The sequence below is a fragment of the Pogona vitticeps genome, chromosome 9 (assembly GCF_051106095.1).
Source record: "Pogona vitticeps strain Pit_001003342236 chromosome 9, PviZW2.1, whole genome shotgun sequence".
In the NCBI taxonomy this organism is placed as follows: domain Eukaryota; kingdom Metazoa; phylum Chordata; class Lepidosauria; order Squamata; family Agamidae; genus Pogona; species Pogona vitticeps.
In genome coordinates, this window is record NC_135791.1 from 6,048,635 (window position 1) to 6,066,249 (window position 17,615).

Consider the following 17,615-nt stretch of genomic DNA (forward strand, 5'->3'; position numbering starts at 1 on the left):
GGTATTAAAAAGGGATTGAAAATAAAACAGCCAACATTATAAAGCCATTGTACAAAACACTGGTAAGGCCGCAGCTGGAGTATTGTGTACAGTTCTCAAAAAAGACACAGTGCAACTGGAAAAGGTGCAGAAGAGAGTGACTAAAATGATGGCTGGGCTGGGGCACCTCCCTTATGAGGAAAGGCTACAGCGTTCAGGGCTCTTTACTCTAGAGAAAAGGTGCCGTATAAAATTATGCAGGGGAATGGATCAAGTGGACAGAGGGAAGCTCTTTTCCCTCTCATGCAATACTAGAACCAGGGGACATCCACTCCAATTGAGTGTTGGGAGAGTGAGGATAGACATAAGAAAATATTTCTTAGGCAACTGAATGATGGGATTTATTTCATAAATGGTTTGAGTCACCAGAGAGTGTTTGAATAACATAGATCTAAACTAGGATGTAAATGTGAGTTAAAACTTGGAGGGCAACCAATAGTAGAAAACTATTCATATTGCAATATGAATAGATTGGATGTCAGTATATTTTGTGTTTCTCCTCCCCCTCCTTTCCCCCCCTTACATGGCCCTTTACCCTCTGTATCCCATACCTTCTCCCAAGTTATTAATTTAAAAAAAGAAAATATTTCTTTACCCAGTGGGTTGCAAGTCTGTGGAACTCCTTGCTACAGGATATGGTGATGGCATCTGGCCTAGATGCCTGTAAAAGGGGATTGGATAGATTTTTGGAGGAAAGGTCCATCGCAGGTTACAAGCCACGATGGGGATGTACAATCTCCAGGCTTAAAAGGAATGGACCTCCAAATGCCAGATGCAGGGGAAGTGTATCAGGAGACAGGTATCTTGTTTTCTCCTGGGCTCCCAGAGGCATCTGGTGGGGCCATGGTGAGATACAGGGAGCTGGACTAGATGGGCCCTTTTTTAGTTCTCATGTTCTTAACATCTCCTTTGTTGGGATGCCAGATTCAGCAGGGCTCTTTATGAGATAGATTAAGACCTGAGCAGAGCTATTGAGATCAGGATATTTTGGAGTCCCTTTTTCATAAAGTCTCTGTGAGTTGGAAGGGGCTTGATGGCATTTAACAAAAACAACCAAGTTCCCTTTGTTAGTGGATTTTGACTCTTACCTAGTAATTTCAAATAGGCAAGCACATACATACACTGCCAGAATTTTTAAAAAGTATGCAACTAGTATCTGCACCTCACAAAACCTAAGCATGAACAGACTTAAGACACGTGGTTTCTGTATTGCTGCTTAAATGTAAATGCACTCAATGCATGATTTCCCTTTACCTCTATTTCCTCCTCTAGAATGATCAAACATGACTTTATTTCCTACATGTTAACAAACCTTACAGCAATGTTATTTATTCATTTATTTTATTTTATTTCTGCCCTGCCTTTCTCCCCGTAGCAGAACTCGAAGCAGCTTACAAAAATACAAATATTAAAACAATTACAAGTGTAATGCACTGTGAAAAGACAATTAAACATATTATTAAAAAGTGATAATTAAAATGCATTTAAGACAATCTTTAAAAATCCACTTCAAAGATGAAAAGGCAACTCCTCCTTAAAATCCCTTCCTTGGGAGCAATTTGCATACTCAAAAAGTACCATAAAAGTAAAGTTTTTTGCTTACTGGCAGAAGAACAGCGGGGAAGGGGCCAGACTCTCCTCTGGTGAAATGGGAGTTCCACAGCCTGTAAGCAGCCACCATAAAGGCCCTGTTCCATGTCTGTATCTGTGCCTGGGAGGGTGGTGGGACCCCAAGAAAGAGATCTCCTAAAGAATTTTAAACCCAAAGAAGTCGATACGGAGAGATATGTTTTCTCAAATAGTTTTGTGACTGTTTCAGACCATGTCCAGCAATAAAGAACAGTGTCTCTTCTCTGTCGGCAGGATTCATTTCTGGGCTCAGAAATTGTACGGACTCATGTGATGAACACCGTAAAGGCTTGCTGTTGACCACACAGGCAGACGGTGAGATTAAATGTTCATTCCATCTGGAAACCTTGCCACTCCAAGGAGCCGAGCAAGAAAATTAAAGAGTGAACAAACTCTGTTTATTTGGCAACATACATTAAATATGACAACCATTCATAAATTGTTCTGTGAATTATGCACCTCTCATACCCCTCATGTGAGCACAACTACATTTGTTGAAAAATGAATGCCACTTTTCTGCTACCAGATTTATTTATTTTATTTATTTGATTTGTACCTCGCCCATCTGGTCTATAAGATCCAATCTCAATCCACTAATAAATGTATCCAGAAAACATTGAGAGAAATCAGTCACTGTCCGTGATGTCTGAGAATGATCCCACAGGTAGAGGGGGGGCACCTGGTTTTTCATGATCTTCTTCTTATTATGCATGTTTACTCATACACAAGAGTCCACTCTTCAGAACTCCCAGATAGAGGAGCACACAGGAATTGATAGGTGGGCTTAATTGAGGGCAAAGATTCCCAATCTTGGATCCCCAGATGTTCCTGGATTTTAACTCCCAGAAATCCTGGCTAGCATAGCTAGTGGCGAAGATTTCTGAGAGTTTTAGTCCAATAACATCTGGAGACCCAAGGTTGGGAACCACAGATCTAGAGGTACCAACAAATGGCTACTTGAAACTTCCCACAGATTATGGAAGGACCCAATTCACTACATCCCTCTAGGGCAGTGATGGCTCTGCGTGCTAGCTGTGGCACGCGTGCCATAATTTTGCCATCGCCGCTCTAGGGTGAGGAGCTCTCACAGACGTGGGGCACACCATAAGCCTTGGCAGCAACATAACTTAGTCCCCCCTAAGGAAGGTCAACACCGGAGATTGGTGGGCAACTTCAAAGCCCTCAAGATGTTGGATGAATTTTGCCTCTCACGAACCCTTATCCACTGCCTGAACTAACTAGGGTTGGATGGCAGCCGCACTCCAAACAACATCTGAGATGGGAGGGGGAGCCAGATATTGCCCAAGACATTACACTGCCTGAAGCAAATAAGAGTCACTTTGTTGGCAATGAAGAAGACAACCCCATCTGAAGGCATCTGAGTGGCTTAAGGAGATGCAGGACGGGTCACTAAGTAAACTGCTAGGAAGCAGCAGCCTTACTCTGCTGGATGGCCACTGACCAGCCCTGAATTGCCCTCCTGTCTGTACAGCCCACTGCAGAAAAGGACATCTGTTGAGGTCTCAGAGATGGGGAAGGTGTCATTTCCTGGACCACAACTTCCAGAACCTCCCAGCCAGTCAGTGGGCGGCTCAGGGATTCTGGGAGCTGTAGTCTTAAAAAAAGGCACATCCCCCCCCCTCACAAATGGAGCAGAATGGGATTGGAACAGGCATACAGTACGTAGATTTCTACAGAGTGGCGACTGCAGGGGAAAATCAAGAAAATCTGAAATTTTCACAGGGAAAAAAAGGTATCTGAAAAATGTCAGCTGCCCATTGCCTTTGTGTGAATCTAGTGTGTTCAGCCTCTCTCTTAAAAGCAAACCCCGCTCCCTGTCCACAAACACACACATACACTCTCCCGATTTAGAGATTAGATAGTCTCAAATTTATGGTAACATACTCTGTACGGAGGACTTGGAACAGCATCTAGTGCGGCTGAGAAGGCCAATTCGAGAGTGACTGTCCCTTCCACATTGAAGAAAAATACAATCTGTCCCCTGTCCAGCTCCCTGATTTTGCTGGTTTTGGGACTGCCTCTCTGCCTCGGCCTGCTGGACAAGGGTCTCTTCAAATTGGGAGAGGCTGTGATGCAATTCCTGCCTCCAGACTGAATGCTCAGACATCAAGGTTTCCCATCTGTTGAGATCCGTTTCTAAGGCCTTCAGATTCCACTTGCAGATCTCCTTGTATCGCAGCTGTGGTCTCCCTCTAGGGCAATTTCCTTGCACTAATTCTCCATACAGGAGATCGTTTGGAATCCGACCGCTAGCCATTCCCACAACATGCCCGAGCCAACACAGACTCGCCCGATGCTATACAGATAAAAATCCTACCATTCACCCTAATAAGAATTTTTTTAAAGGGACGACAGTGTCCCTTTAAGGGGAGATACCACCAGCCTTCTATCCTTCCTTGGAAAGGGGTGGCAAAGATCTTACCATCCGATTTCAACCTTCATGCCTTTGCAGGAGCCACGAAGCGTGTCCCCACGGCAAGGCTGGCGAGACGGGGCTAACAAAAGGCGTCCCCACGTTGCAAAACAACCCCTTGGCGTTCTTTGTATTTTTTTTTAATGATGAGAGCCGGGTTGATTTTCTCGCCTTCTCTAAGCAAGGCGAGCAAATCCGAGGGGTCCATTGTTTTCACACCACAACTGTCCGAGGCTTAACGGCGAGACTCAAGCCCAAGATGGGCAATGCATACCAGTCCAGCGGGGGAACCGGCAGGAGGGAGAGCTCCGGGTGACACCTGCGGTAGGTATGTCTGCACCGGGGGCGGGGGGGGGGAGGAGGCAGCCGATCGGGGGCGGCAAGGCGATCGGGCTCCTCCGGCACCCTCGCTCATCCTGCGCGGGGGCGGGGGAAGGTACAAAGGAGGATGCTGATGCCGCGGCTTTTGCGCAACCGGCTTTGTTGCGAGGAATCCAAGCGCCGCGCGTTCTGGGACCACCTCCTCCAGGAGCCGGCTTTTGCAAGGTGCATCGCTCATTGCTGGCTTCGGTTTCTTAAGCTCACCAAGGCAAGCGAAGCTCCAGCTTTAGGCAAGCCGGGCGACTCTCTGGTGTCCCCCTCTCTACCGCCCGATCAGCAAGCGCTTTTCGGTTTGCAAAACCCTCCCGCCCCAATAAAATAAAGCGTGCACATAAGGGAAAAGATAGGAGCAAAGCATTGCAAGAAATATTAATACCAACAACCACCAGCGCCAGCAAAGCCACCTTTTTGTTGTTGTTGTTGTTGTTGTTGTTGTTGCCGCGGCTTGCACCGCCGTTCCTTGCAGCACACGCAGCCACAAACCCAGGCAGGCCCCCTCTTTGCAAGACGCGCCGCGGGCGGCTCCGGCTTTTGCAAGGCAAGCAGGGCGCGCGCCGAGGGAGGGAGGGATGGCGGGGGGTGGGGGAGAGAAAGAGAGAGAGAGAGAGAGAGAGCGCCAGACCGCGAGCGCGAGACCCGCGCGCCGCAGCCAATGAGAGACCTCGCGCGCGCCTTCCCCCCGCCCCCTTTCTGGCTCTGCGAGGGCCAATCAGGAGGGGAAGGAGGGAGCGTTCCGCGTGCGCCTGGCGCGCGTGCGCGGCTGTCTCCCCGAAAGGGGGTGTGTCGGCGAACCCGGGAGAAGGAAGGCGGCGGTGAAGAGAGAAGAGAAAGTGGGGGGAAGGGAAGGGAAGGCAGGGAGCCTGATAATGGCGGCCAGGAGGAGAGAGCGCTGCGGTGGCTCTGAGGTAAAAATGTAACCTGTTGGGGCCTGGCCTGCGAGTCTCCACCGGGAGCTGCGGGGGCGCGTCGTCCGGAGCCCCGAGGACGAGTCCTGACAGGCCGGCCGCCGCCTCCGACACCCGGTGGCTTGGGCCTGAGGAGACGACTTGGAGGCGAGGGCCTCGCCGTCGGGCCGAGGGCCTCGCGGGCTTCGCCGTCGGGCTCCCTTTCCTTTACCCCCACCCCGGTTGTGTCCCTGAGGGAGGGAAGGGGCTGCGTCCTGACACGGATGGCTTCAAGAGGGACGGTTCGCACGTGACGCGGCGCCAAACCTGGGCTGGAGGGGGGGGAGACAGGCTTTCTTGAGGGGACGGAAGCCGAGGCAGGCCGCCCAGGCTTTCCCGTGGTCGGGCCTTTAGGAGAGGCCTGAAAGCACGGGGGGGGGGGGGGAGAAGCCGAGGCAACCATGCATAGTTGGCTACGGAGAATGGGCCTCGCAAGGAAGGCGCTCTCGCAGCCTCTTGGATCGCCGCCGGCTCTGCGTCTTCATCAGCTGTTTGTTCGGCTTCTGTTAGCAGGTGGCCCTCTTTCCCCATAGAGGGGAGGCTTCATGTCCTGCTTTCTGTAGAATCTCCTGCTGCTAAATCTCCTGCTGCCAGGCTGACGATTTCTTTCCCTTCTTGACAGTCGCCTAGTCCCGATGCTCCCGTTGCTATGAGGGGTATGTTGCGGTTGTCAAACGCTTTGCAACAAATGCAAAGGAGTGGCTTCACTTGTGTGTGTAGCATAATCTGAAGGCGCCCCGATTCTTTGTAAACTTCCATAATATGGCACTGTGTTTCTAGGGCTGCAAAATAGTTGTGTGATAGTGGCATCTGTTTACATTCCAGGACTGGGAAGAGAAAATGAATCTTTTGTATCTTTTATTTATTTATGTCTTCCACTGTTATGAAACATCATGTAACAATAAAGGTAAATAATCAAGATGAAAAAGAATAACAATTTTTAAAAGTGATATAAGATTGATACAAGACACACACACACACACACACACACACACACCCCTTTTAGTCATCTTCTGCAGCTCTTCAGGATAAAAGAACCTTCCCCTAGCACTCTACTATCATAGGTAAAATTCAGGTATATTCAGTGTTCATTATATACAGGAGCTGTGCTCACAGAGAGCTAGAGTGAGCAGTTAAAACATGACTGTTGTCTTGTGCTGGGTAGTCATTTGAAATATCTCTACTTTAAACTATACCACCAGTAAAATTTGGTTACCTGTTCCTTGAATGTCCAGAACCCACTAAAGGTGTGAGCAAGAAAGCTGCCATTCTATTCATCAAATAGAGGAATTCTTGGGAAATACTATAGTGTTGTGTACTGACTGGATGTGCTAGAGTTCTTGGACTACACACACAAGTGAAGTGTTGTATCTTGGGGATAATAAGAATAGGAAAAGAAGGTGGCTATATAGTGAAGAGATTAAATAAGCAGGAACAGAGCTGAAATTCTAGATACAATTCCAGACAAATCTCTCTGCACACAAGATATGCATGCATTGCAATGGCCTGGGAATTCAGTAATTTTCAGATTCCCAAGGATTACCTTCTAGGTTGTCCTGCTAGTCATGTTTATTTATGAGTTATCTAATACAGTCTTTGGTATCCATAGTATTCTTGTGGCATGTTGTCAACAGCTGCTTTTGCTTACTTTCCTCAGGAGATTCAGCAACACCTCTTGGTGGCGTAACCAATGGCTGTAAGCTGGTCTCTTAGAAGGCTTTTTGTAACTTAATCTGTTTATTCTTGTCCAAATAATACAGTAGGTGTGAGATCTATTCCTAGGCGTGTATGCACTTATATGGCATTTCTGTCTTTGTTTTAAAATGTATCAACTTTATACTTCCATGGTGACTGTTTGGCTTAAGTATCTGAGTGTTCTGCTCCTGAAAAATAACTAGTAAAATAAGTCATGTGCCATTTTGAAACCTAAGAGATAGGATATATAACCACATATTTTTGAGTAAGGTGGTTTGATTTGCATAATCAACAGCTGCCATTACTGGAAAAAGCATTGCAGAGTGGTAAGAATGGGAAGAGAACTACAGGATATTGAGGATAAATTATACATCTGCAGCATTTGGGGTTGTATTGTTCCATGCTTATGTATACTGTGTTTTTTTGGGCAGAAAGTTATGTCAGGATAACTTTCAGAATTAAAAGCATCAAGAACCACAAATACACAACAGCAATATAAAAGAAAACATTTGGGACCACCAGTAAAACAGCAGTACCCATTCAACAACAGCAGATTTAAATGAACAGGTCTTAAGGGCCTCTTATAAAGCAGTCAGTGAGGGTGGCATACTGTATATACTTTCTGAGTAAGGAAAATTCCACAGTGATGGAGGAAGCACTGAAATGGCTGGTTTCTAATGCCTAACAATATGATGCATCTTATGAGCAAGCATATGTGGCTCAGTGCCCAGTTATAGGGTTTGTGTAGGTTCATGTTGTTGAAGACAACCCTTCAAATAACCCAATCGTAGTTCATTTAGGGCTTTAAAGATTAACATGATATCATGGTAACAGACATTATAATGATTGACTTTGTAATAGATCAATCATAAGTACATAAGTTGTGTTTTTTTTTCCTTTTCTCTAGATACATAGACCTTGAAGATGGTGAGTAGCCAGCCAAAGTACGATCTAATACGGGAGGTTGGTCGTGGCAGCTATGGTGTGGTGTATGAAGCAGTAGTGAGGAAAACCTCTGCACGTGTTGCTGTGAAGAAGATCCGGTGTCATGCCCCAGAGAATGTAGAGCTAGCCCTGCGTGAGTTCTGGGCACTTAGCAGCATCAAGAGCCAACATCCAAATGTTATTCACTTGGAGGAGTGCATTTTGCAAAAAGACGGCATGGTACAGAAGATGTCCCATGGTTCCAGTTCCTCTCTTTATTTGCAGGTAATTGAACCTAAAGAGGGTGGAAAAAACAAGTCATTTGTAACACAGAAGTCTGATATTCTCAGCAAAGTAATTTTAATATATGTAGAAGTAACTGAATTATTTTTCTAAACATTGGCTCTGGTTTTAAGAGGGCTTGAACATAAAAACCCATAGCTGAAGACTATACTACGGTTCAAAATCAGCTGGTCTTTTTATGCCACTAAATTAGTGGCTAAAGGTAGGGAAGTACTAACTGCCGTGCAGCCATAACATTAGAGAACATTGAGAGCCTTGTAACGAGTGCTGTCAAAACCAATCTGGAAGAAGACGGATTGATTAAACTTTTAATAATTTCTGCAAGGGGCTAATTAAAAAAGCCGTGACTGTGTCAGGAAATTGTGTCATTACGTCAGCTTTGTTGTAATCTCCTCTTTGGTTGCACAGTCTATTAGTTCCATAATGGTTGTATAATGGCACTTTGAAAACAAGACCAAGAATGAAAAGCTATTAAAATAATAAATGAAAAATGGTCTCCTAACCACCCCTCTTCCAACACTTTTGTATGCTGAATCCTTCTTTTGATACTGATTTTAGTTGACTTGTTCCTGTTTAACATGGATGTAGCAAAGTAAATTTCCTTCATTTTTCCTCAAGCAGATTATGAAATAGCTACTACTATATTTTACGCATTTTACTGTATTTATTGCTGTTTGTTTGGCAGCATTTGGGATTAACTTTGAGAGCAAAATGGAGAGCCTTTGATTCTTGTAACATTTTATTCTCTTGAACTAGCCTCACGGTGTTCATCTGTGCAGATGGCAGAAAGTGTGTTTTAGAATTCTGTTAGTAATTTTCCATTAGTAAAAAGACTTAACAAACCTTTGGCAACCAGTCAGTAAGATTTATCTCAAACTATGGTTAAAGAAACTTAACTCTGGTTTGTTGTGATGGTTGTCAGTTCACATTATGCTTTCCTGTCAGCTAGTAATGTAGAAAAAGAAATCATGGTGTCAATCATAATTTATGTCTGGGACCTCCAGAGCCCAGTGCTCCCTAGAAGAGGAAATGCTGAGCTGATGGAAGGTGAAAGGAGACAAACAGCTTTAAATAATGATTTTTCTAAATGTTCTGAGATCCAAATCATGTTTTAGTTCTGCACTCCATTTCAGCACAAACAATGAAAAGAAATGAGATTTGAATTGTGCTTATGTATTCATGGAAGAAGCTAATTAAGGTGTTTGTGATAAATTCATGTTGCCAGTTAGTGTCTCTTGAAAATACTGCTTAAGAAAAATCTTAGGGTTAAATCTAGTTGTTAGCTTCAGCTAGAATTGGTCAAGCGAACAAATAAGACTTCTGAAGTCAGTACTTGCATATCTTCTATTGATTCAATAGGACTGCTCTAGGTAGGGATAACAATTTAAATCAGCTCCAAAGTGCACATTAAAAATATGGATATTGGCATTCCTTTAGTTGACTACCTTCTTATCTGAATTGTGCTTGCTCAACATATCCATGAAATGTGTTTGTATTTTAGCTTGTAGAGACCTCCTTAAAAGGTGAAATCGCCTTTGATCCAAGAAGCGCCTACTACTTGTGGTTTGTGATGGATTTCTGTGATGGAGGTGACATGAATGAATACCTCTTGTCTCGAAAGCCAAGCCGAAAGACCAACACCAGCTTTATGCTTCAGCTTAGCAGTGCTCTGGCTTTTCTGCACAAAAACCAAATCATCCATCGTGACCTCAAGCCTGACAACATCTTGATCTCTCAAAGCAGGATGGATGCTAATGACTTAGAACCTACCTTGAAAGTAGCTGATTTTGGGCTGAGTAAAGTTTGTTCGGCTTCAGGACAAAATCCCGAAGAGCCTGTGAACGTCAATAAATGTTTTCTTTCTACGGCTTGTGGCACCGATTTCTACATGGCTCCTGAAGTTTGGGAAGGTCACTATACTGCTAAAGCTGATATCTTTGCTTTGGGGATTATAATTTGGGCAATGCTGGAACGGATAACTTTCATAGACACAGAGACAAAGAAAGAGCTGCTGGGGAGTTACGTGAAGCAAGGGACTGAGATTGTGCCGGTCGGAGAGGCATTGTTGGAAAATCCAAAAATGGAACTGCTCATTCCTGTTAAGAAAAAGACAATGAATGCTCGTATGAAACAGCTGATTAAGGAAATGCTTGCTGCTAACCCACAAGACCGCCCAGATGCTTTTGAATTAGAACTTCGATTAGTCAAAATTGCTTTTAAAGATAGCAGTTGGGACACGTGACCTCTGGAGTACTTTGCCTTAGTGACAGAGTAGTATCTGTAACAATGGTGCACCCTTTTTGGAAGCAAAAACCAGGCTAACCCAAATTCAAGGTGTCAGGGTTCATTGTTCCCCCCACCCCTATTGTATTTCATTTGATTTTTGCAAACTAAGCTTGAGGTGGCTGTTCTCATTTCAGTTCCCACATATGTATTTTCAAGCTATAGCTGCAATGCTATCCACTTGGCCCAGAAGACTGGCAATTTAAATGACTGCTTTCTAGGAATACATTATGGAATATTTCATACATTCCAGTTCTTCTACTGCAGAATTTGGAATGCCCATGGAAGAGAAGATTTGCATGCTGGTAATGCAAATCGTTCAACTTTGTAGAGTAAACATGTATATATTTATGTCAGTATGGGTGATTTGACGTCCTCCCCCTTTCATACAGACAAAATCTCCCCATTATTTATATTGTCTTGTATAGAATTGGGTAACTGTGGCTCATCTATGAATTCCCCAACCTATCACTGTTCTCTGCTTTTTCCCCCTCCTTAAAGTTGGAAGATGATGGCACAAAATATAGTCAGTAAGTGTGCTGCAAAGAGAATGTCTTGACTGAAGCACTGAGCTGTTGTGGAGAGAACCTTTTAGACTGGGAGGTTGCTGTGGGTAGTCTCATGGCATATGCCAACAATCGTCTGCCAGTCTCTTGGTTAGGCCCTTCTATATTCAGCTTTTTTTTCTGGAGTGGGCAAACTGCACTTGTCCAAGAGGTGCTAGACTGCAGCCCCAGCATTCCTCGCCTTTGAGTTTGCTGCCTTAGGGATGCACTTTACACCACCATCATCCCATTCCAAGATACTTGAGTGACTCTCTGTGAGACCAGTTTCATAGTTACTCCTTATATTCATATGGCATCTAACTTTATTATCTTTAATGGAGTATGCTTCTTTGATCATTTTTAAAAACAGAAATCCCGGGAAAGGAAGAAGATATGCTGGGTTCTGCTGATAATTTTCCTAGTAACATCTTCCCTGCCCAATGCTTTGTTTGTTGCCCTGGCATTTAGTTTAGTTAATGCGTTGCTGCCTTCATTTTTGGTGTAGAGATTTTTTTCCCAATCCTTTTGTCTAGTATTGGCCTCAGTGACAAGGTAGTTGGCCCATTTACTTACTTTGGGGGAGAAGAACACTGGAAATGTTGGGCATCATTGAACTATCTAGGCTTTTCCTGGTTAGGGAATCTTGCCAGTTTCTGTGAGTGAGGGAAAATGTTGTTTTCCTCTACACAAAGTAACTATGCTCATTCTTTTATTCTTGAACTGGCAACAGCAGCAGATACAGAACCCTTGGCAGAATCCAACTGTCCCATTCACAAAGAGCAGGGTGTTGTAGAAGTGATTCAGCTACAAGCCATTACATCCTCTTCTATCCAGCAAGATAGTGGGTCCTGTCATTACTGGTATCTTGTTATTACTGTTTATTACTCTTGTGCACCAGATATGATGGCTGGAATATTTGCTCTTGAACTGAAGCCTTCCCTCTCTTGGCTCAGTGAAGTCAATATCAGTAGCAGCAGCAGCAGCCAGGAGGACGATGAGCCTGAATTTCCCGGTGGCTCCCGTACCCAAACCTCCAGAAGGAGCCAGTGGTGTGAAGGGTGGCCGTGCCCACTGGTTATACTGGTTATATGATAATGGAAGATTGTTTGTTGAATGGAAATTGAAAGAAGGGTTGCAGAAGGAGTGAAGCGGACTGGAAGGAATGCCATGAACAGACAGGAAACCGACGCTGCCTGCCTCGGGGAAAGAAGGGCTGCGGAGTCTCAGTCCGATGGGCAGGGTTCACCCCCACTGAAACATTCATCAGCTGACTTCTCTTCCAGGTTGTTGGTGCATAGTCTACTGCCACTTTGCACCTTGCTCTCTCTGCATGGGATCAGAAGGGTTGCACTGTTCATTTTGTTTCTGGTTGACTAATGACAGGAATAAAAGTTCTTGGTTCAAGAGCAAACAGAGAATTGTGAGTTAACGTCTTGTTTCCTTCTGAAATGCACTGGAGTTGATTGTACTTCATAGTTCTTGGATGATATAGCTAATATCTGAAGAGTAGAATGAGAACATTTGTCATTTCATTCCGAATATGGTATATCCACAGAAAGCAAGATGCTTTTCAGATGAAAATACTTAATAGACTTGAAAAATGCATTTCCCTTTAATCAGAGTGTAGTTATCAGTCTTGCAGTGTCATCCTGTGCATGGTAACTTGGAAGAAAGTCTTGCAGACTTGAATTGGGATTGACCTCTAGGTATAAAGATGCATAACAGTTTGCACAGTACTGCAGCCTGAACTGTTTATAAAAGCTTATGGAAATGCTGAAGATCTTTTCTAAAATAATATTTGAGGAAATGTCATGTTAGCAACCCGAGATTTTGCCGAGGGATACTTGAGGAGAATTTCAGCTTCTCTCATTTGGTGTATATCTCTGTCTGTCTCACTTTCAGTGTAATGGTATATTGTGTTATCTGAGGACCCAATTAATGTGTGTCCTTTGACTACAAAAGTAGAGGTAATGTAAATGTGCAGTCACAAGGTAAATGTTCAGAGAGAATTAAATTCTCTTTACTCTTTAAAGCACCACTGTGCCTTTAGAGACAAAGTTATATAGCAAGCAGGAAGGGACTCCTATGGATCTCTTGGTATCCTGTCATTCATCAGCTAAACATTTCCATAATATGTAGATCAGACAAAAGAGTGAGCCATAGGTGCTTAAGTCTTTGCGGATTATTAAAAAGCAAGAATTCTTACATATGTGTCCTCATTAGTCGGATTACTGTGTACTGTTTCCTGGCACGTTCTGGACCATGGCAAATCCAGATTTTGAATGCATTATTGCATGTGCTTCTTAAATGCAGTAAAACTGTTAATGCCCAAAGTGCACTGGTTTCTTGTTCTTAAAAATCGGGGAGGCGTCCTCAGGTCACTTCCTTTCATGGTGCTTAGCCTGTTGGCATTGAATGCTAACTTGATTATTCCATTAATTATCCACTGAATAATTGTTTTTTGAAATTTGTATGTGTGTGTAATTTTTGTTGTTGCTTGTGTTTGCTTTGAGTTCCTGTAAATTCTCTTGAAATCCAAACAATTGTAGCAGCTACAAAACAACCCACCAGCATAACACAGAAATTGAGATATTCATCAGCACTTCAGGAAAAAAAACACAGACTTTCAAAGCTTTTCCTTATAAATTGTAAATTCTATTTTGTGAAGAATTTATTAAAGGAGGGAGGGGAATGATTGTGTAATTTATTGAGTTCAGAACTTTTTTAAAAAATAAAGTCTGAGTTGAAATGAATCCTCCTGCTTGATGACCTTTTTTTGTTGGTCTAATGGGCTTCATATGATAGCCTTTACCTTGCTTGTGAACTAGCTGCTTTTCCAACACACAGCATTATCCTTGATCAGCCTGGGGTGTCATTGTCTCCTGAAGCTGAGCTTGTTGGATGTGGAATACAGTTTGAGCAAATGTTGCCATTCATTTCTTTTACTGTGCCTAGAAGTAGCCTCTCTGTGAGGCAAAGTGAGGCTGCTGTTTAAGGTGGAGGAATTTAGTTGCTATTAAGGGCAAACAGTCTGCTGTATGAGGTGAAGCCCACCTGTAAATTATCCATAAGCTTTGCTGAAATGTTTAGAAATCTAGAAATACTATTACTGATAGGAAGGAACACTGACCCACCCTATAAATACCTGATCTTCAGGTAGTGCTGGCCTTGTTAAAGCACTGACAGGTCTGTCACTTCCATCAATTCAAGGTGGAGTCGCTTGTTGCAAATAACATATATTTGGAACAGGTGCACTCGATTCTAATATTTTCCCAGAGAAGTTGTTTCAACTTTTAATGCCCCAAGTGTCCTGAGTACTGATAACTCAGGAAAACATTTTTCCTGTTTAAGCAAGAACTAAGATATTCTAAGGACTTCAAGTCTTAAGACTGTAATTCTAACTTCACCAATGTGATTGCCTCTTCATTGGGAAAGGAGAACAATAGGTAAAGCTCCAGCTGTGGAAACCCTCTAGCAATCTACGCTTCTTTTGGGGACCCAGTTTCACCCACACTGCATCCTCCCTGGTGGGACGAGGCATATGCAAAGCTTTCCCGCCCCAAGGGCCATTTACAGCAATGGTCCCCAACCTTGGGACCTCCAGATGTTCGTGGACTACAACTCTCAGAAGCCTTCACTGCCACCACCTCTGCTGGCCAGGATTTCTGGGAGATGAAGTCCAAGAACATCTGGAGCCCCAAAGTTGGGGACCACTGATTTACAGAAATGCTCCTATAAGGCTGTGGCCCAGGTTTGCTCGGGCTCTCCACCTGTGATATATAACATGTGAGGAGTTAATCTGCCAGTGCTCAACCTTCTGTCCTCTCATGCCTGGCCATTGGCTTGTTGTCTCAGACTAATGGGAATTGGAACTCAAAAGCATCAGTAGGCTGCAGGGGTCCCCCAGGTACAGTTGTATCTGGCTCAATGGGACATTTGCCGATGTACCCCAAATCTTAGGTGTTTCCTACACTGGTTCTAAACTGTACTTAGGGAAAAGATTATTGGAGCCAGTGCTTTCTCATCTAGAGTAGCTGAGATTTTATGTAGGCGTTCACTGTTTTGATCAGAAGTGTCACCAGCTACTCAGTTTAACCTTAACAGATGTGAAGGAAAAAGCACTGAGAGGTCAGGTGAAAAGGATCTCCTAACATCAATTGTTTAAAGTTAAATTTTATTTAGGGTTGCCTATCTTCTGGGCAATGTGACATGCTCCCCCCCCCCCGATGGGGAGGTTCAGCTCTGTTTATGTTCACTGCATAGCCAGCGGTATAAGGAACACATGCATTTGGATCATACACCATTTACCCTTTGGGAGTCTTGAATAATAATTGCTTCCCCAGAAAGTTCTGAACAGAAGACAGATTAGTACTAGCCTTTTATCTTTCTCCGCAGATAAAACGTTTAAGAAATGCACACAGGCTCCTTACAGGTTTTCCTTACGGAAGAAAAATGTGGGAAAGATATTTGACGGCATAGCTATGATCGGAATGACTTTGATTTCTTTAATCAAAAATAAAAGTAAACCTGCAAGGCCTGGTATGGATTCTTCTCAACAGAGCCGGTTCTACCATTAGGCAGAGTAAGGAAGTTGCCTTAAGTCATAGATTTTGGTTGTCAAAGAAGGCAACAATTTCTCTCCCTCCCCCCTTTCATCTAAAATGACTCCGACTGCAGCTCAGATATCAAGGTTTCATGTACACAAACACCATTTAACCACCCCTTTTGTTTCTGTTGCTGCCCGCTGTACATGCTGTATTGGGCAGGCTTTGTGTGTAAGAGGCATTGCTCTTTGTGCTGGGGATAAGAAGTTGGTGTGTGTGTGTTTCCCCCCCCCCACTTCCTGTTCGTTGTTTTCATTTGCTTACTTTCGGTGTGCATTTTAAAAGCCGCTCGTCCCTCTGCACCAGCCAATCGGGGCTGGCGCACTGAAAAGTGCCAAGTAATGATAGACCGTTGCTTTGTGTGGTTAGATAAACTTTGTCTGCAGGGAAGTTGAACAGCCGTCAAAGCCGCACCTTTTCGAACATTTCCTTGCAAGAAGGAGACTCTGTGTTCCTTTGCACAGTCGCAAATCTGTGCAACTGTGATCAGACGACTCTGCCAGCCTCAGTGGGTGGCAGGGTCCATCATCTTCTCACCTTAAGACTCTTAGTTCTCCCCTCCTTTCCCCAGCAAACAGCTACCCGGTTTTTCGAGTGTTGCAAGCACAAACAACGACATGAACCCCTGAGTTCATTCACTGTGAAGGGGAAACGAAAAGAGTAGGAGAGAAGCAGAGATGGGGGGAGCAAGTTGTTTAGTCGGCCTTTGTAGCCAATGCAACCAACAGCTAAAATAAAACCATGGCTTAATATGAAATGCAGACACAGACACAGTATTGACAGTTTTGAAGGTCACACACCAAAAGTAACTGTGAAGGAGTTTAATACTGACCTTGTCAATTGGGAGGTTCTCAGTTAAGACCAAAATACATATCTGGTGAAATGCCATCAAAAAGTGGGCTGAAAATACATATCTGGAATGGAAAGAATCAAGGAGGCACAAAGGATGAGGGAGATGGGAAAGCAAGGCTCTAACATCTCAACAATCCAATGAACCCATGAACAGCTAGGTAAAGGTAAAGGTTCCCCTTGACATTTAGTCCAGTCGTGTCTGACTCCAGGGCACGGTGCTCATCCCTGTCTCCAAGCCATAGAGCCAGCATTTGTCCGAAGACAGTTTCCGTGGTCACGTGACCAGCGCAACTAGACACAGAACGCCATGACCTTCCCACCGAGGTGGTACCTGTTTATCTACTTGCATTTACGTGCTTTTGAACTGCTAGGTTGGCAGGAGCTGGGACAGTTCCGTCGTGTAGATGCGATCTTATGACTGTTGGTCTTCTGACCCTGCAGCACAGAGGCTTCTGCGTTTTAACCCGCAGCGCCACCATGTCCCATGATAAACCTGGTGGAAATGAAGGATGATCAGATTTCATCCTTTGAAGCTCTCATCGCAGTGGCTGTTGGAGAAACTGGGCAAGAGGAGAGGCCAATCTTCTCTGCACCTCAACAGACACGAGGAGGTGGCTTGTTTATGCCATCTCTCCCCAAATTCTTAAACTAGCATGGCCAATGATCCTGCTAGCTTGGGATTATGGGATTTGTAGTCCAAAAAAAAGAGGAACCCTTCCCTTCTCTGCATCCTGCCATTGTCTTTTTCTGAAGCACGTATGGAAGAGGTGTGTTTGTTGTGCAGTTCAACCTACTCCATACGCCATCTTTTTTAACGTTAAAGAAGTACCTTCCTCCTTGCCCTGTCTAAGACCTGGATGGATGGATGGAAGGGTGGATCTGTCAAGAACGAAGGGGGCTGACTCACAGTTCAACATGAAAGAAACTCTAAGTCAACTAGCATGTACAAGACCAGTTTTCACACAATGACATCATAGGTTTG

At 44.2% G+C, this 17,615-nt stretch overlaps 1 protein-coding gene across 2 annotated transcripts; it reads left to right on the forward strand.

Annotated features, from left to right (window-relative positions):
* The first annotated feature begins 5,193 nt into the window (after positions 1-5,193).
* PDIK1L (PDLIM1 interacting kinase 1 like) lies at positions 5,194-13,930 on the forward strand. Of its 2 annotated transcripts, XM_078379946.1 has the most exons (4): positions 5,194-5,388; positions 6,050-6,083; positions 8,030-8,331; positions 9,851-13,930. In XM_078379946.1, exons 3-4 carry the CDS (start codon positions 8,047-8,049, stop codon positions 10,589-10,591), a joined length of 1,026 nt encoding a protein of 341 aa, XP_078236072.1. In that variant the 5' UTR covers positions 5,194-5,388; positions 6,050-6,083; positions 8,030-8,046; the 3' UTR covers positions 10,592-13,930. The 2 variants fall into 2 exon arrangements, with proteins under 2 accessions (XP_078236072.1, XP_020634211.1); XM_020778552.3 differs by lacking the exon at positions 6,050-6,083 and having other exon boundaries at positions 5,197-5,388.
* Positions 13,931-17,615: the final 3,685 nt, after the last annotated feature.

Coding starts and splice junctions, on each gene's coding strand:
- PDIK1L (XM_078379946.1), top strand. CDS start 8,047: ATGGTGAGTAGCCAGCCAAAGTACGATCTAATACGGGAGGTTGGTCGT. Junction 8,332..9,850: donor GTTCCTCTCTTTATTTGCAG/GTAATTGAACCT, acceptor TTTGTATTTTAG/CTTGTAGAGACCTCCTTAAA.